The sequence below is a fragment of the Cordyceps javanica genome, chromosome 4, assembly GCF_051103115.1.
Source record: "Cordyceps javanica chromosome 4, complete sequence".
In the NCBI taxonomy this organism is placed as follows: domain Eukaryota; kingdom Fungi; phylum Ascomycota; class Sordariomycetes; order Hypocreales; family Cordycipitaceae; genus Cordyceps; species Cordyceps javanica.
This window is the reverse complement of record NC_139298.1, coordinates 1,473,828-1,492,295: the sequence shown is the minus strand read 5'-3', so window position 1 is coordinate 1,492,295 and position 18,468 is coordinate 1,473,828. Positions and strand designations below refer to the sequence as shown.

At 55.8% G+C, this 18,468-nt stretch overlaps 6 protein-coding genes across 6 annotated transcripts; 4 read left to right on the top strand and 2 right to left on the bottom strand.

Moving 5' to 3' along the window:
- Window positions 1-367: 367 nt before the first annotated feature.
- On the bottom strand, window positions 368-2,380 carry V2A60_006331 (uncharacterized protein; the record flags this gene model as incomplete). The annotated part of the gene is made up of 2 exons (XM_083257625.1): window positions 368-1,973; window positions 2,028-2,380. 2 exons carry the CDS (start codon window positions 2,378-2,380, stop codon window positions 368-370), a joined length of 1,959 nt encoding a protein of 652 aa, XP_083113751.1.
- A 3,613-nt stretch (window positions 2,381-5,993) lies between these two features.
- On the top strand, window positions 5,994-7,148 carry V2A60_006330 (nucleotide-diphospho-sugar transferase; the record flags this gene model as incomplete). Its single annotated transcript, XM_083257624.1, has 2 exons — window positions 5,994-7,044; window positions 7,096-7,148. The coding sequence occupies 2 exons, from the start codon at window positions 5,994-5,996 to the stop codon at window positions 7,146-7,148; spliced, it is 1,104 nt and encodes a 367-aa protein (XP_083113750.1).
- Window positions 7,149-8,492: 1,344 nt separating this feature from the next.
- On the top strand, window positions 8,493-9,854 carry V2A60_006329 (uncharacterized protein; the record flags this gene model as incomplete). Its single annotated transcript, XM_083257623.1, has 1 exon — window positions 8,493-9,854. One exon carries the CDS (start codon window positions 8,493-8,495, stop codon window positions 9,852-9,854), a length of 1,362 nt encoding a protein of 453 aa, XP_083113749.1.
- Window positions 9,855-10,324: 470 nt separating this feature from the next.
- Window positions 10,325-12,439, top strand: V2A60_006328 (serine hydrolase domain-containing protein; the record flags this gene model as incomplete). Its single annotated transcript, XM_083257622.1, has 3 exons — window positions 10,325-10,931; window positions 11,065-11,449; window positions 11,572-12,439. The coding sequence occupies 3 exons, from the start codon at window positions 10,325-10,327 to the stop codon at window positions 12,437-12,439; spliced, it is 1,860 nt and encodes a 619-aa protein (XP_083113748.1).
- Window positions 12,440-13,347: 908 nt separating this feature from the next.
- On the top strand, window positions 13,348-15,570 carry V2A60_006327 (uncharacterized protein; the record flags this gene model as incomplete). Its single annotated transcript, XM_083257621.1, has 2 exons — window positions 13,348-13,488; window positions 13,732-15,570. The coding sequence occupies 2 exons, from the start codon at window positions 13,348-13,350 to the stop codon at window positions 15,568-15,570; spliced, it is 1,980 nt and encodes a 659-aa protein (XP_083113747.1).
- A 632-nt stretch (window positions 15,571-16,202) lies between these two features.
- On the bottom strand, window positions 16,203-17,879 carry V2A60_006326 (TLC domain-containing protein; the record flags this gene model as incomplete). Its single annotated transcript, XM_083257620.1, has 4 exons — window positions 16,203-16,802; window positions 16,857-17,144; window positions 17,202-17,515; window positions 17,663-17,879. The coding sequence occupies 4 exons, from the start codon at window positions 17,877-17,879 to the stop codon at window positions 16,203-16,205; spliced, it is 1,419 nt and encodes a 472-aa protein (XP_083113746.1).
- Window positions 17,880-18,468: the final 589 nt, after the last annotated feature.

Here is an 18,468-nt window from a genome sequence, read left to right as displayed (position 1 = left end):
AGCCGACAATGAAAAAATGTACAATAGACTCAGACACTCTGCACAAACAGAACTCAAAATACCAGTTAGAAACTGACAGAGGATTGCTTCAATTCAATTCAAGTGTGACGAAACATGCGTGATACCCTTCGCTAGCATGCATCCGGCTGACGCTATCAGTTGGCACCACTGACACCATTTGTTCCATTTTCCGCTTCGTCCCTGCTGCAGCATGAAACTAACACGCTGGTATCGTTCTTTTTGGTAGGTACATCCAGTGCTGGATTAGCAGCGAAGAAATCGGATGGACGGAGATGCAGCTGATGGATTTCCACCGGCCTGGGAAACATTAGCAACAATACAGCCACAACAGGCACACACAGAAGACTTACATCACTGGCCAGTCCTCGACTCTGGGATTGTGAGTGAAGCCGAATACACTCCATACAACGGGATCGCTCGTCTGACCGGTGGGCTGTACGCCTTCCACGGCAAAGGCATCACCTCGCTTGACCATATCGGACACACCCCCCTCTTCGAAGGTACTCTGATTTGTGAATTCACCTGCAGCCCAAAACTCTCCATCACGATGTCCGGTCACCCAGTAATTGTGCTCGGCGAACCGCGCTCGTTGTGCGATGCGGCTATCCGTGTCAGCCAGTAGCATTTGAGTTGCGGGCGAGATGAGTTTGTAGCCAATATTTTTGCCCGAGATTGGATTCTTCTTTGCTGGATTCTCCAGCTTGATAGTGCGGTTAAGACGCACTTCGGAATCAACCCATGTGGCCCTCTCTACAGGGGTCCGTCGAACTTCGTAGTAGTTGCCGTACGGGTTGGTCTCTGGGTTGATTTTGTGAGGGCAGCTCTCTTCAACAACGACCTGGGTGTGGCCGTTGTCTTCGCTACCGAAAAGATCAATAGCAGGATCAATGCGCACCGCAAAAATGTGCTGATGGTTCTGGGCCAAGATACCGGGCGAAACAATATTGCCGTACTTGCTGGTCTTGCCGTCTTCAATACCAACAACGCTCACCATGCCAGTAGCGCGTGTCTCAACAGTGATGCCGCCAGCCTGATCAAACTTGAAGGCAAATATGTACTCATAGTTTGCCAGCGTTCCAATAAACTGAACGACAAACTCGCGCATACGAGCGACAACGCCGCGGTCGGTGCGGAAATTGGTGTGCTTCCACAGAATACCACCGTCTTGCTCATGAAGACAGACAACAGAGTCTAGCTTAGTTGGCGACCCATCAGCAGCAGGGAAGCAGGCGTCAACATAATGAATAGCCCCGAGACAGTCGCAGCCGAGCTTGAGACTATTCGCGGCACGGCCGATTCCACCATCGCCAAAGTCAAAGGCCTGCTTGCGGTGGAATGGCGCGCGAGGGTCGCCGTAGGGAACAGTGAGCTCGCTATAGCTCAGACGGTAGAGCACAGAGCGATTATCATAGCAAATGTCGTGCAGAACTGCTCCTTCGCGAGGGCTAATGGAAAGGCGGAAGCGCCACTTTTGCCACTCGATGAGGTTGTCTGGATGAATCTTAAACGACGCACCCTCGGGTTGGACAACGTCGAGAGGCTTCAGGTCGGCACGGGGAGGTATGCCAATCAGTTCAGGGACATATTCCGCGGGAACAGACTTGGAAAAGATGTTTCTTGGCTCTTTGGATGCAGTGGATGGTTCCATGCCGTCCTCGGTACCGCCAGTAGGAAGACGGTCAACGCGGATGATTTCCTTGGTCGACCAGTCCATCACTGGGATCAGTGGAATGGGGTACGCATAGTGGTTGGTGTCGGGATTGTTCTTGCGAGCATCACGGACAAAGATGAGGCCCTGCATCACCTTGGGGATGCCATTGTCTTCGTCTGGACCGCCATATGGCCAAGGATCGATGCAGTACTCAAAGCCTTCAGGAATCGTATACTCCTTGAGAGCTTCCCTGACCTTTTCAGACTTCATGCAGTAACCTTCAAAGAGCTGGAATTCATTGCTGGCGACGGGTCAGCAAGCGTGTCTGCAGCCGCATCAGGTCAAATCAACTTACACGTTGTAGTGGGGGAAGCCATTGTTCTTTCGGGGGATCTCGTCATTCGAGAGAACCTCACTAGTAGCAGGATTGACTACTGCGCGGTGAAAGAGTTGAGCATCTGCTGTGAGTACATCGTATTCCACAAAAGCAGTCCTGGCGGGGCGCGGGGTGGCGTCTGTCAGACGGCCACCGTGTTCAGCCTCGAGGAACGGCAGCAGCTGCGCCTTGGCCGGCTCCTGAAGATAGATGGTACGGAAGAAGAGCGGCTGCTCGGCACCGTGTATTTTTAGAATGGCATCCCGAGCCCTGGCGAATTCAAGCTGGGACAGCTCCGCCAGCGGATGCGGGGCTGTGACAACGACGGTCATCTGGAACGTTCTTTTTATAGCACGACTGATTATGCTGAGGAAGCTTGAAGGCGAGAACAAGCTTTACGGATCTTCGTGAACTGAAACGCCGACCGGGTTCTCCTGGCTGTTTGAGCTGGATCTGAAATATTTTCAATCAAGTTGCGAGACAAGCTAACAATGCATCTGGGAGACGAGTGGGCGTTGCAAGTATATAAGAGTATCATTAATTGCCCCTCCTCGTTCATGTCGGGTCTTTATAGCAACCGCAGCACATCTTGCAGCTGCAGGTGGAGCAACGCGAACCACAGCATCCAGAACTAGTTAATTCATGAGAACAGTACTCCGCATCACGCATCGGAAAAGCTGCGGATTCGATGATGAAAACAACTTATTGGGTGGCAGCTTTCTGGCGTGCGGCATCCGCGGAGCCCGTAAAGCCGCTGCTTTTGTATCTGGTGTAGCTGGTAAGCCTTATTTGTGGTGATGGTGTGGCAAGGTATCATGATTTGGGCAGCCAAGTCTCGACTATTTTTCATTTTGAATGGTTATACAGCAGTTATTGCAACTAGAGCGAGCGCATTTGATGCGAAAGGAAGGAGCGCCCTCTGAGGTACATGGAAAGTGGACAGATGGATGACAAACCAGATGTTGGCTTATAGAATTGGTGACTGGCGCTGAACGAGAGGAAGTGTAAAAAGAACGGACAAGGCTGTGTCGCGTGGTTCGCGTCATAATTTTCGTCCAATGTATGGAGTATGTATCCGTATCATGATATAGAATTTCCGAGTTGCAGCGAGTGGTCGGCTGCCCTGGCGGTTGAATACGGAGCTTCTTGGATCGCTCGTTATACATTGTGATTACAAAGATTAAGAAATGTATGCATGCTGTATTATTTGTTTTTATTTCGCAATCTAATTGAGGCGTGGTTCATTTCTTTACTTCTTGCTGCCGGTTGTGCTCAGACGTGAGCTAGTGAAACCAAGGACCAGAGGCGGGCAGTTTGGAGCGGGAAGTCGAGCTGTAGCAGCGGGGGAATACTACCTAGTTTCTCAGTACCTGAGAGCGGCATGAGACAGGTCCAAGCCCGTCGCATTCAACGCCACAGCGTTGAAAGGCCAATGTTTCGAATTGCATAAAGTATATGAGACGATACGACAAAGCGCAAAGCCAAAGTCGAATGTCGTGCCTTGGCGATTGCTTCTGTCGGCTACGGCGAATTGGTCGAAGGAGGCTGATTGATCCCCATGGCTGCGGCAAGCATGTGGCAGGTATGTACATGCTGAGGCTCGGCGCTTGGATATCGAGATTGCAGGGCTAGCAACATACCTCAGTACACAGACGTTGTCTCTACCAGTAGAGTGCGCGTGCTGGAGAAGCCTTGTTGCTATCCGACCATGGTGCCGTTGACGGTGCCAATTTGAAGAAATGCATGAGCAGGCCACCGTAAAACAATAACATGCATAGATGGTATTCACGTCTGGAATTGATGCGCATTTTGTACTGGCGGAGAAAAAGGGCCACTCGACGGTCGGGAGCTCGCGACCTGGATGAAGGCGGTCTATTTTGCTGATCCCTATTGGGCTTTGGTCGGGATTGACATCAAAACAGTAGCATCAAGCGATGGGCTTCTTACGGACAAACCACGCTATTCAGCAACAATGAGAGCGCCAGTGGGCAAGTTGGCCCATGGTATAGCCAATGGCGAGGGTGGACTGGGCCATGCCGGATGCTAGCGCAGAGCTGGCGTGGTGAACGCACGAGAGCATTCCATCAAGGACGGCAGAGTGAGGAAATGAGATGAGGTCATCTCGGCTGTCGAGACTGGAATTACGTGACAAGAGGAGATTGTTTGCATGGGGGTCAACCGGGAGCCGATCAATTGGTGTACAGATTGCGTGTTCCTTTGCTGAAACAACGATGAGCAAGCCGAGCAGAAGCACAGGAAGAAAAGAAAAAAAAGGATCGCCGGGTCTTGAATCCATGTTCGTACTTGAAGGCGTCCGAGTTTCGAGTTGAGCGCGCGAGGCTAGGCGGAAAAAGACAGGTCCCCTGAATTCTGAGGATCGCGCAACCGGCGCGAATACCAAAACAAGAAGAAACAAATGCTGATTGCGGGACGAGTGAGCAGGAAACAGCATCACAGCAACGACGACTGGCCGAGTCGAGGGACGCGAGTTTGGAAGTTGTGCTCATCAATGCCTATCAGTGGCACTGAGTGCCAATCAGTATCCACCTTGAGCAACTTGAGGATGGACATTCTCGCTGGTGCCGGTCGGTGCGTGTGGGCGAGAGGAACAAGGCCGGGTTGCCAGCTGCGAGCAAATCTGCTGCCAGCTGGCACCACCCACTATGCACCCGTTTGCAGCTACTTATTAGAGGTGTGGCAAGTGTATCCGTAGGTAGGTTGTCAAGTAGTGAACAGTTGGTTGACAGCGACCAGTGTTGCCAGTTGCCAGTTGAGCCAAGTTCAAACGGACCGAACTACAGCCTACAGGGGCAAGAGGGGACCGCCCGCCTCGAGGCGGCGAGGTCCACCATCTGCTCACTGGCCCACTGGAGCCACTGAAAGAGCCGCTATCGTCCATTGTTGACCACGATACTTAGGTACTTATGCCTCCCTATCTCGTGTCTAGGTACTTAGATACCTACACCAACCTGCCTGCCCTTATTGCCTTATTAGTGCCTGTAGGTAGGTATCTACTTACGCAACTACCTTGCCTACTAAAGGTAGGTATCGGATATCTATCCGTGCAGATAGTTCGTGGGTATAATAAGGCACGTTTTACTGGTACCCTGCCAGCTTGCCAGCGGGGAAAAAATGCTGAGGGGTACTTGAGTTGGTGGCAATTTATTCGAAAAATACGACTTACCAGGTAACCTCTCTTTCGAGGTACCATCATCCTCGTAATCCACGGTCGAGCCGACCAACGGCATAAAAAATAAAACTAAAAGAGCCTCCTGTCGTGGCTGCGTGGCCACAGCGTCACAGACAGCCGTACTTCCCCCCACACAGATCCTTGTTGGCCCCCTATTTTTTTTTCCTGCCCTCGGCGTTACTTGGCCTGTACTGAGTACTAAGTAGTTAAGTTATCGCATTCACACTAAATAAAACACCACCTACCTCTATACGACTTTTTCCCTCTCAGATTCTTTCTATTCGTCCATCCCTAATTTCCGTCTTCGTTTCTTCCGTGCTCTTTTGGGGCTTGCTTGCCTATCTACCCTCAAAAGCATTACTCCCTTCGCTCACCCATTCCTTTGCCTTTTCACCTTTTCCCACCGTCACCTCCCATTTACTTCTGTTACAGACCCCTTCGCTGAGAACTGCGCCTCCGGCTGAGACGAAGCATACGTCGTCATCAGCCCCCACCGCCAACACTTGTTTGGCAACTTGACTCTCGACCTCGATCTGGCTTGCGTGGCTCCCCGCGGACTTTATGCTCTGACTTTGCGGCAACTTGAAACCTTATCCATGTTGTTGTAGTATACTAGCAATTTGGTTCCTTCACAGGGTGTGCCTTCGCTCCGCCTTCGCCGGCAGACGACACGTACTACCACGTATACATACGAACGATTCGAAACCACTCGCCACTCTCACGTCGTCAACCATTCAAGCCTTCCTCCCGAAAAGATGTTGAATCTGCGTCGCGCGATCATTGCGGCAGCATTTTTGCTGACCGTATTCTTCCTGATATCACAGTCGCACCGATCGTCGACCTCATCGGGCACATTCGCTGCCGCAACTGCAGCAACGACAGCCGCCACCGCCGCCGACTCCTCCACAGACGCCGCGACGCGATCAGGTAGCCGAGCCGCCGCCCAGAAGCCATTGATTGACATGACACACATGTCAACTACCGACAAGCTCTCGTACACCTACCCGTACGATATCGAAAGAAAGTTCCCCGCTTACATTTGGCAAACCTGGAAGTACACGCCTGCCGACGGCGAGTTCCAGTTTCGCGACCAGGAGGCTTCGTGGACTATTCTGCACCCCGGCTTTGTGCACGAAGTCATTACCGACTCGGTTGCTCTCAGCCTGTTGCGCATGCTCTACGCCGCCGTTCCTGAGGTCCTTGAGGCGTACGAGGCTCTCCCCTTGCCCGTCCTCAAGGCCGACTTCTTCCGCTATCTAATCCTCTTTGCCCGTGGTGGTATTTACTCCGACATTGATACCGTTGCTCTCCAGAGCGCCGACGTGTGGATTCCCAAGGCCATCTCCCGTGACAGTATCGGATTGGTGATCGGCATCGAGGCCGATCCTGACCGTCCCGACTGGGCCGATTGGTACAGCCGCCGCATTCAGTTCTGCCAGTGGACCATTCAGAGCAAGCCTGGCCACCCTGTTCTGCGCGACACCATCGCCCGCATTACCAATGCCACCCTTAGCCGCAAGGCCAATGGAAGCCTGAGCAGCATGCATGGCAGTAAAGGTGTCGTTGATCTGACTGGCCCTGCCGTCTGGACTGACACCATCATGGACTATTTCAACGACCCTCGTTTCTTTGACATGTCTGCCACACAAGGCAAAATCGACTATCACAACTTTACTGGCATGGAGGCGAGCAAGCGCGTTGGTGACGTCGTCGTACTTCCCATTTCTGGGTTTTCTCCCGGTGTCGGCCAGATGGGTGCCAAGGATATCGACGACCCCGCGGCTTTTGTTAAGCATGATTTCGAGGGTAAGTCTCAGATACATTCATTCGACGAGCCATTGCTAACAGAGCACGCAGGAACCTGGAAACCGGAAAGCGAGCGACACATTGGCGAAGTACAAAATTCATAACGGGAGTTTACCCCTCTCGTTAAATTATCCGCTAGACGCAACAAAACTGCATCTCAAACCTCGCCACGTGCGATGGATTTGACACGAGGCGTTCTTTTATTGTTTTCGACTGTTATATAATTCCCATTACAACTACGACTTGGACTGGTTCCTTGCACTTTCGTTGCAATACTCCCTGTCTCTCCCTGGTAGGGGCCGGATCGATCGTTTCTGGCGTTACTGCTTTGTCCTTTTGTTATGACGGCCGCGAATGCTGGAGATTATAGAAGGAAGACGACGAGTTGGACTAGGCGAGGCCCGTGCTGCACTCGAGGCAAGAGGATATAAGCCGTGTGCAACTATCTTTTCACAGCTCCTCGAAAGGGTCTGTTTTATCTTGTACAATATCACCATAGAATCGATTGCAGGCGTTTTTGGCCCTGGTATGACTGGATACATTTGTTAGTATCCGATAAAAATAGACACATTGAGACCAACAGCGATCTACGTCTTTGTGTTCTGATGATGGACAAGGTCAGGTGCTTTTCCAATTGTAGCCTGATTATAGGCTTCATGTTCTAGCTGAACCCGTTCTCCTTGTTGCCCGAGTTCTATCGACTTATTACTAGCCAACAAACGGGACTCGGACCATGCTCCTGTATGACCAAGGTCCGACTTGCCGGCCCCACTCGCACCAGCCTTATAACTCACCAACGCCAATTGCCAACTCCCCTCTCACCTTTGCTTCTTGTCTCAGAAATCATCGACGAGTAGCACAATCTTGTATCTGACGTTATCGGCGCAGCCGTATGCATCCATGGCATGGCAGCATTTATTTTAGAAAATGACACACTCCGAAGCGATCCTGACGCGATTGCCTTGCGACCCAAGAAGAGGTCACGCAGGTGGGCACCCAAGAAGCGAACTGGCTGCTTAACGTGCAGGTGAGTAGCTGAACGTAGAGTCTACCGAGTCGCCTTTTATGCTCCGAAAGTGGTGACCTGCAACAATGGTCCTGTATCTAATAGTCTAGTTCTTTAGGCAGCGTCGTGTAAAATGCGATGAAGGCAAGCCGTGTTGCCGTCGGTCAGTACAAGCCATCCCCACTGCCGACAACTAAGTCACATTGGCTCACATTTTTCTTATAGCTGTGAAATTGCCTCACGAGAATGTATCGGGGAAGGATACTCTGTCCCATTATTACTTGACTTGACAGATAAGCACTCTAGTGGCAGGTTACCTACCGCTGGGTGCCAAGGGGGATTGGTGCACCAACCCGACATAATAGTCAGTCCGGCTGGTGTCAGGACGAATGAGCAAGAAATGATGCAGTTTCACTTCCTTCGCCAAGTTGCGGCATCCAGTATGGCCGGCGTTTTCGATCAGAAATTTTGCTCCCGCGATATGCTGCAGGCAACGAGCTTCCATCCGATTGTGTGGCATGCGTCCTGCGCGTTGGCCGCCATGTACCAGCGGGAAGCCTTGGCCGCTGCCGCCAAGCACAGCGACATCACTGGTGCAAACAAGACTTTAGTCAAGAGGCAGAGCCTGCGCAACTTTGCCCTGGAGCAGTATAACGAATCCATCGCGGGTGTGGTCAGCGTTTTGAGATCTGCGGAGCTGTCTATCCTTGACCTCGAAGTGTTACTGACAACGACGCTGCTCTTCACGGCCATAGCAAGCTTGCAAGGGGACGTGCCGGCAGCGGTGCTTCATGTTATTAATGGCCAACGCATATTGCACAGATGGAAGAGCAAGATTGCATCGACGCAAGCGATAGATGTGAGCAACAGAGAATGCTCATCCAGCGGCCTCCTTACACCCAACTGCGTGGAGGCAGTTATGGGTCGACTGATCAGTCAGTCGTCCAACATCCGACAAAAGCCGTGGTCGGATGACTATTACAGAGGCCTCGAGACACCAGTGATCTCTGAGGATCCTTTTCACTCCCCGGAGGACGCATACTACGAGTTTGAGCCTCTATGCAAGGCGTACTTTGAGCTCGGGGAGAATAACAAGTTTATCACGGACCCGGAGGAGAAGCAACCGCCATATCCAGTTCGGAGAGCGTACTTGGCGGCGCTTACAGAATGGACCTTGAAGTTCAATGCAATGCGAGAACGTAAGGGCATTGTGGACACTCCGAATTACAAGGAGGCCATACTTGTTCTAGAGGCCAGACAGATTGGTATGGAAATCGAAGTGCAAAGGGATCCAGCCGGACAAGAGAGTACATGGGACGAGTTCAACCCGCATTTTGCGAGGATCGTGGCCCTCGGCGAACAGCTGCGGGACAGTCTGTGCCAAGACGGCGGGCGGGTCTTTTCATTCTCGTCCTCCATGATGGATGTCTTCGTCTTGACCGCCACCCGTTGCCGTGAGTACGGCGTGCGCCACCGCGCCCTGGAGCTGCTGCGTCGGCAGAATGCTAGGGAGGGGCTCTGCAACAGCAGGCTCGGCCACGCCATCGCCGTCGGGTGGGCCGAAATCGAGGAAGGGCCGGGGCGGGCCAAGCAGCACGCCGATGCCGACAGCTGCGCCTCAAAGAAGGAAGAAGGAGAAGGGTGCGAGTGCGAGTGCGAGGCCTACACATTCATCTGCAACGGGCATCGGGTCGCGGCGGTGGCGGGCGACTTTCGCGTGGACGACGTGGGCACCATGACATTCTGGACCAAGCAAGCCCTAGACGGCGGATGGTCCGGGGAGATCCGAGAAATAGCTTGGTAGGAGAGCTTTATCTGGGAAGGTCTTTGAAAGGATTGGGAAATGAAAACCACTGAAAGTTGAGCGACATATTCGCCGTTGTGAGGGGTTGAGCACCACATCAGCAGCCAAGGCTGGATGCAGTTGATGACCCTAGCGCCCCTGTTTAAGCTATTAATAAAAGACCGGGTCGTGCTGCCGAGCTCATTTAAAATGTGCAATTTATGTTGCTGATAGCGTCGTTAGCAATACGAGGCACATATATATATGATATACATAGCCTCAGCCTGATTGGGCTACCCCCGATCCGGCCGTGCGTATACACAAGCCGATGGTTGGCTCAGCCAAGCACAGCATCAGGGGGATGCAGTAAGCGGGCGCACATATTTATATTATAAATGACGGGGGACTCCCAAGCGGTGAAAAGTACTGAGTTGCTCGGCACGCTAACTGGCAGTTGTTAAATCACTCATTTGTCTGTCGACCCCCCAAACATGTTCTACAAGTATACCGTGGCCGCGGTGGCCGTTCTGGCCTGCGCAGCGGCTCCCGCCACGGCGTCGCCGTCACGGGCCGGTCTTCTCGGCCCGGCCTTTGCGGCCCCGACCAAGCTCGCGGGGGAGGCGTCGATACGCGCCGCCGCCGCCGAGGCGACGGCGCTCCTCGACGACTTCTTCCGCACGGGCCGGTCCCCGTACGGAAACCTGCGCGCCAACAACACGGCGCTGTCCCTGCAAGTCTTGTCCCTCGACGGCGGCAGCGAGGGCGGCGGTGGCGGAGGAGGAGGAGGAGGAGGAGGAGGAGGAGGAGGAGGCCTGCTTTTGGACTACCACCATAACCCGGGCAACCTCAACACCTCGGCGGGCAGCGCGCGCGGGGTCGGGGGCGACTCGGTGTATAGAGTCGGTAGCATCTCGAAACTGTTCACGGCGTACGCGCTGCTGGTCAACCAGGGGCGCAAGTGGTGGGACACGCCCGTGTCGGAGATCCTGCCGGAGCTCAGGGGCGAGAGGGAGGGCGGCGAGGATATTGCGCAGACGCGGTGGGATGAAGTTACCGTCGGGGCGTTGGCCTCGCAGTTGGGCGGCATAAGTGCTGGCTGTAAGTTTTTTCACTGTAACCTCCCTCGAGCCTGCATGGCGTGCACGAGTCTCTATGCCGTCCGCGGGTGTGTAAGAAGACAGAAAGAGGTTCATGTATATTGACAAAGAAACGAACGAAAAAAAATGGGCAGACTCTACGCAAGATTTGGCGTCCCTTCCCATGATCGGTGCCGCGGCCGGGCTCCCTCCGCTGGCGCCGGACGAGATCCCGCCATGCTCCAACAACGCCCGGCAGCCGACCTGCACGCGGGCGCAATTCTTCCGCGGCTACCTCAAGCAGCACCCGGTTCAGCTGCCGTACTCGACGGCCCTGTACGCCAACGCCGGGTACCACCTGCTGGGCTACGTCCTCGAGACGCTCACCAACTCGCCCTTTGCGGACGCGCTGCGCGATACGGTCCTCGCGCCGCTGGGCCTCGCGCACACGAGCGCCGCGCCGCCCAAGAAGAACGGCACGGGCGTGATTCCCTCGGGCGGCGACTCTGGCTGGGACATGCCTCTGGGCGACGATACCCCGTGAGTAAACGGCCCGTCAACACGAGAAAGCTGAGCAGGAGCCAAACGAAGTCTCTCCTCTTCTCCATCATCCAAAAGAAAAAGCTAACCAGTTGATGTAACGGCGGGGGGTTGGGAGTTAGCACGGGCGGCATGTACTCCTCGGTACACGACCTGGGTGAGCTCGGCAGGGCCATCCTGGGCCACAAGCAGCTGTCGCCGCTGGAGACGCGCCGCTGGATGAAGCCGCACGCGCACACGGCGCTCTGGAGCATGTCGGTGGGCGCGCCGTGGGAGATTGTGCGGACGCGCACGCGCACGACCGAGGGCCACGCCGTCGACCTCTACACCAAGTCGGGCGACGTGGGCGCCTACAGCGGCATCCTGATCCTGGTCCCCGACTATGGCGTGGCGGTGCCCATCCTCGCCGCGGGCGCCGACGCCGCGACCGCCGTGCGCGCGGCCACGGAGCGGGTGCTTCAGGGGTTCCTGCCCGCGCTCGAGGGTGCGGCCCGGCGGCAGGCCGGCGAGAATCTGGGCGGTACCTACGAGGCTCCTCCTCCTCCTCCCCCGCGCAACGGCACAAGCGGCGGCCGCTCGATGCTCGTTCTGGGCGACGACGACAACGACGACAACGCGTCGGGCATGACCATCCAAGCGTGGACCAACGGCGGCGTCGACACCCTCGCGGGCCTGCGGCTGTACGCGCAGAGCGGCGGGCGCACGCTCCGCCGGCTGAGCCTGGTGCCGACGGACCTGGCCGCCCGCGACGGCCGGCAGCGCGCCTACCGCGCCCTCATCGAGACGACGCTGGACGGCCCGCCGGAGGGCGACGAGGCGCCGGCGCCGGCACCGCGGGTGGGCAACGTCGACGACGTGGCGTGGCAGCTACTGGACGCGTACCAATGGGGCGGTATCGGCATCGACGAGTTTGTCTTTACGCTCGACTCGGAGGGCAAGGCCACGGCCGTGACGGCGCGTACCATGCGGCAGACGTATGTGAGGAAGTAGGGTGTCTTGACTAGTGCCGCGGTTGACTGAATAATTATTATATATATATGTGTGTGTGTGTGTGTGCTCGTATGCCTGCGTCTGTATGCATACCAACTGCCCAAGGTTTGGGCCTTTCTGTTACTTGGTATCATCTACCCTGTCATGGAAAATGAAACATCCCGACCATGAATGGGAATCCAGAGTTGGAAAGTTTAGGTCTATACGGATACTATTGCCATCGTTTCCTTGTGTAGTCGGACTCTTTGAGCAAAGGTCAATGCGGCTCATCGCCACACCCGTTTACCCCAGATTCTTGGAACCACGCTAATAATATCCCGGGCCTTCCGGCCGATTCACTGTTTGCTATTATTTATTGGATGATTTTATCATAGGTAGGTACCCAGTCAACTGCTTACTTGTGCTGGCCCCCAAAACAGGGTTCCCGCCTCGGCCCCAGGATTTCCACAGGCCAGCCAGCCGCCGTGCCCGCCTTGCCCCCCCCTCCCTCTCTTCTTTCTGCTTCCCTCTCAACTCGCACCTCTCTTCTCACTCCTCCTTCTCTCAGCCGCTAAAACAAAACCGCTTTACCGGCCCCCCTGCCATTTTCGGTAAAGCGGAATACAGCGGTCTTTTTTTTTTAGCCCCGGGGGAAAATAGAAAAAACGCCCCATCTACTCATCTCCCTCTCCCCTCTCCAACCTCCCCCACACGCGGCGTGAGTAGCTACAGCTAGGTAGCAGCTGTTCGTACACATAGCATCTGGGAGGGTAACTAGACGTTGTTCTCATTTTATATCTATCTTGTTTCCTATTTCTCCAGCGCTCTTGTCGAATCGTCCGCAGCGTCGTCCTTTTCGTCTCTCTCTCTTTTCTCCGCCTTTTGTTCTTTCTTTTTCATTTATTCTGCTTCTCCTTATCCGGCCCATCATGCTAGCCGCCGCCTCGAGGAGAGCGTCATTCGCCGCCTCGGCTGGTGGTGTCGTGCGGAGAAGTGTCGCCGTCTCCGCGGCACAGCGACGATACCTGGCGACGGAAGAAAGACTGAGCATACGCACAGGTCCGAGTGAGGTACGTCGTGAACCTCTTTTTGAGCCCTCACATGTTTCCCCTTGTTTCAATCGACTAGGGGAACCTAAAATAAAAAAATCGAAGCCGAGCCATGTGTCGCAATTGGTTTCCCAAACCCTCCTCCCCCCGCCCGCGCTTCATCGCGATGGCCTCACACTCACCCTCGCACCAACGTATCACCACTATCTCTCATAATCCTGGCAAGCTTTTCTTTCGCTCACACCAGGAAAAACAAAATTTTAGCCGCCGCTGTTCAAGGGTACCATCCCGGAGCACTTTGCCTCCGTCGTCTCGCAGCACGGGGACCGCCCGGCCGTCATCGCGCGGTCGCCCACGCCGTCGTCGCACGAGACGGCCCTCAGCTACTACGAGCTGGACCTGCTGTCGAACCGGCTCGCGTCCTCGCTGGCGTCGCTGGGCGTGGTCAAGGGCGACCGGGTGGCCGTGTCGCTCGGCAACGGCGCCGAGTTCGCGGCCCTCACGTACGCGCTGTTCAAGCTCGGCGCCGTGCTCGTCCCGCTCAACCCGAGCTTCAACGCGCAGCAGGTGAGCGCCGCGCTGCGCCACCTGTCGGTCGAGGTGCTCGTCGTCGGCGCCGTCGCCGACACGGCCTACCGGCCCGGCCGGGGCCGCAGCAACGAGGCGCTCCTCGAGACCCTCGCCGGCGGGGACCTGCGCGGCGGCGGCGGCGTCGCCAACCCGGACGTGCCGAGCCTGACCAAGATCCTCGTCGTGGACAACCGCGCCAGTCACCCGGGCGTGCGCTTCGACCTCGACGCGTGCCGGCGCGTGCTGACGCCGTACCGGCAGCTGCTCGAGGCCGCGGGCGCCGCGTCGGACCGCCCCGTCACGCCGTCGGCGCCGCTGCACCCGCTCGACACCATCAACATCCAGTTCACGTCGGGGACCACGTCGGCGCCCAAGGCCGCGCAGCTGACGCACGCCGGCATCCTCAACAACGGGCTGCTCATCGCGGACCGCATGGGCCTCGACGCCGGGGACCGCATCGTGGTGCCGCCGCCGCTCTTCCACTGCTTCGGGTCCGTCCTCGGCTACATGGCGACGGCGACGACGGGCGCCGCCATCCTCTTCCCCAGCCCGGCCTTTGACCCCGTCGCCGCGCTACGCATGTGCGTCGACCACGACGCCACGGGGCTCTACGGCGTCAGCACCATGATCGTCGCCGTGCTCGAGGCGCTCGACTCGGGCGCGGCCGGCGTCGAGCACCCGCCCCGCCACCTGCGCAAGGGCATCGTCGCCGGCAGCTCCGCGCCCGAGTCGCTCATGCGCCGCATCTACGACCGCCTCGGCCTGCAGGACCTCGTCATCTGCTACGGCATGACGGAGACGAGCCCCGTCAGCTGCATGACGCGCCCCTCCGACTCGCTCGCCCTGCGTTGCGCCTCGGTCGGCACCGCCATGCCCCACACCTCCGTCAAGGTCGTCGACCCGCTCGACCGCGACCGCGTCCTCCCCGTCGGCGAGCGCGGCGAGCTCGCCGCCGCCGGCTACCTCGTCATGAAGGGCTACTACGGCGACCCGGACAAGACGGCCGAGGTGCGCCGCCAGGACGCCGACGGCGCCGTGTGGATGTACTCGGGCGACGAGGCCGAGATGGACGCCGACGGCTACGTCCGCATCACCGGCCGCATCAAGGACCTCATCATCCGCGGCGGCGAGAACATCCACCCGCTCGAGATCGAAGACTGTCTCTTCCAGATGCCCGGCGTCAAGGAGGCCAGCGTCGTCGGCCTGCCCGACGCCAAGCTCGGCGAGTGCGTCGCCGCCTTTGTCGTCGCGCGCAGCGAGTGGACCGTCGAGGAGGGCGGCAACGCCGCCGCCGTGCAGGCAGCCAAGACGACGACGACGACGACGGAGCCCGCCGCCGGCAAAGACAAGATGCTCACCAGGGAGGCGGTGAGGGAGTGGGTGCGCACGAGGCTGTCCAGCCATCTGGTGCCCAAGTACGTCTTCTGGGTCGACGAGTACCCCAAGACGGCGAGCGGCAAAATTCAAAAGTTCAAGCTGCAGGAGCAGGCCAAGGCACTGCTGGCAGAGGAGAAGCCAGAGGAGGCCAAGTAGAGGGACCGCTCGGGGCGAGCTGCTGGAAAGATGAACCGCACATGATTTGTGGGAGACGTTGAATACCATGTAGTAACAACAGCATATATTGGGGATCGATGAGCATTTATTTTCATGTCAAGCTTCTTTTTCCCTGCCAAGCACTCTGATATTATACATCCAATGAAGAAAAAAAAATGTGGAATCCACCAATACGCCACCCATCACCACGCTGTGGCAAACAGTCGCCGTGAAAAGATTTCGAGAAAAGAAAACAAATCTAAACTATTCTAAGCTCATGCAGTCGAGAGCTGTTCTAGCAGGTATGGTCACAACGCAAAGTCTTTTGTCTTTTGTTTTCCCTCGCCCAAAAAAAGCAGTCATTTCAGTGCAATGTAAACGTCTACCGCAGAGGCCAAACGTAGGTATTCCAGATTCGTGATGGAGAAAGAGAATAGAGAACAGCAAAAATGGAGGACAACGACAAACATCCGAAGCGAGTGCCAGCTCATGGCTTCCAGAAGCCATGTCAAAAACCATATAAACGTAGAATATCGCACCCATTCTAGACAAGAACAATACCAACTCCAAAACACCCAAGATCAATTCCTCCCGGCGCAGTCAAACGACGCCGTTTTTTCTTCTGGTTTGCGTCACTCAACTTGCTTGTCACAGCCAATGCGGCCAAGAAGCTCCTTGCGATCGCTGTGTCCGGGCAGGCTGACACCCGAACTGTTAGCCTGCCGTCTGATGCCGGATCGGCGCTCCCAGCTCTTAAAGTCCAGCGCCTCGACACCAACATCCTCCTCCAGTGCCTCCTCGTACACGAACTCTGCGACCTCTTCCTCTTCATCCTCATCGTCGCTGCGGGAATCCTCAGCGCCGTCGCCGCGCAGAACCTTGACGGCGACGCGGATAATCATGGTGAACCAGACGATAGTGATGGCTTGTAGAGCTAGAAGAGGGGTAAGGAAAGCCCACTTGAGAGTGTTATTGAAACAAACACGGCCAGTACTGTTGTAGTATGGTTCAAGGAGATAGCCCAGACCCTTAGGAGGGTCCTCAGGGCCGACAAGGTTGGCGTTGGAACCGGAGTAGCACCCATAAGACATAACTTGCGGAATGTGCGCGTAAACTGACCAGCAGACCATCAGGTAGATGACGTGACGCGCCGCAAACCATGAAACCATAAACAGGCCAAAGACGTAGTCACATGCAGTAGTGAAGCCGCTATATTTGAGACATTTGGCAGCCTAGAAACATTTAGCATGAGAATTCGCATCCGTGGAGAGCATAGATGAGTATACCGGAAGAAATAGGTCAACAACGTCCATGATGACAAGGATGAGGTGGCCGACACGGGTGTGGTGGTAGCAGTAGCAAGAGGAGATGAGCAAAGTGGTGATGATGTGATGGCTGAACATTTGCCAGTGGTCCTTGCGACGGTCCTCGATGTTGATGACGATGATCTGTTGCAGCCAGAAAGCCCACTGCGCCAAAATGTAGCCCTTCATGAGGCCGTCCAGCTCTCTGTTGGGCCAGTTGGTCCAGAGCTCGCGGAGGTTGAGCCAGTAGGGGGACTGGTAATAGATGTACTGTACGGAGCGAGTCAGCGCGGATAACATAACAAATTGGCAGGCAAATCCACCTACAGCACCCATTGTCCAGAAAACACTGTAGTATACAAAGAGCCAGCCCTGCTCAGTGAAGCGGGTCAAATCCTTGCGCTTGGTGATGCCATGAGATCGGCCGAGTGGCGCGAGCAGGTACTCCATGCAACCGGCGCGGAGACCGGTGAAGAGGACGATGAAGAAGGTAATGAGGTAGACATCGTCGATGCCAATGGCGTAGTCGCCAGACTGTGGATTGAAGTAGGAGAGGTGGAAGAACTTGTTGGTGTGCTCGCGAGCCTTGGGGATAAAGGCGTGGGCGAGGAAGAGCAAGGCGAGGAGGTTAAACGAGAGACCTGGTGGAAGCGAAGTAGGTGGTTAGCATTTTCAAGGCTCTGTATTGGCCGTCATGCGTGAAACGAAGGCGGTTAGGCTTGCGTGGATGCAGACGCTAGAAAGCGCCATCCAGAAGTAGGGCAGGGGCAGAAAGTATAAATTCGTACCGATCTGGTTCTCGACAAACCAACGCGACAGCTGCTTCCAAGTGCCTTCATCTTTTCGTTTCAACCTGCGAACGAGGACTGCATTGGAACCCGAGGTTTGCATGTAGAGCGGGCCGTTCATGTTGGGGACATTGGAGCCCGTCTTGATTGTAGGATGAGCCGATCGGGCGCCGGTGGCAGGCCGGCCGTCGAGGGGGGCCGAGGGTGCCTTTTCCATTGTGACAGGGTGCGGAATGGAATTGGTTGGTCGTGATGGTGTAACTGAGGCTTGAGAGAAACAGAATCGAGCGATATAGGCGACCGGGTATGTGCAGTGGCCGAATCTAGCTACTGAAGCAGCCAGAGGTTGGCGGGGTGTTCAAGCTTTTTTTTTTTTTTTTTGCTGCCCTGGTTTCTGTTTCGAAGCGCAGCTAATAATAAGCGGTAACGGAGTTGACACTCGCAGCTGGTACAGTAACCCAGCGTAGGCGTGGACAGTGGTAGAGGGAGATGGCGTGAGCAATGATGAAAAAGATGCCGTGGAATTGATGTCAGTCAGAAATAGGAGACGAGAGGAGACTGCGAGGGCGAGGTTGCGGTTCGTAGGAGGCAAAGAAGCATAGGGCCGAGTTGCTTGCGAAGAGCTAAGGAGAAGTGTCTGAGCGCCACTTGAACGAAAATAGATGGAGCGGGACCAGGAGAGGAGGTGATGTGATGTTGAGCAGACGACTGGCAGGACAAGAGCTGCTAAAAACAAGATTGGCGATGAGGGAAAGAGGATATATGGACGGGAGAGAGGAGGCTAATATCGAGGCAATTCCTAGGAA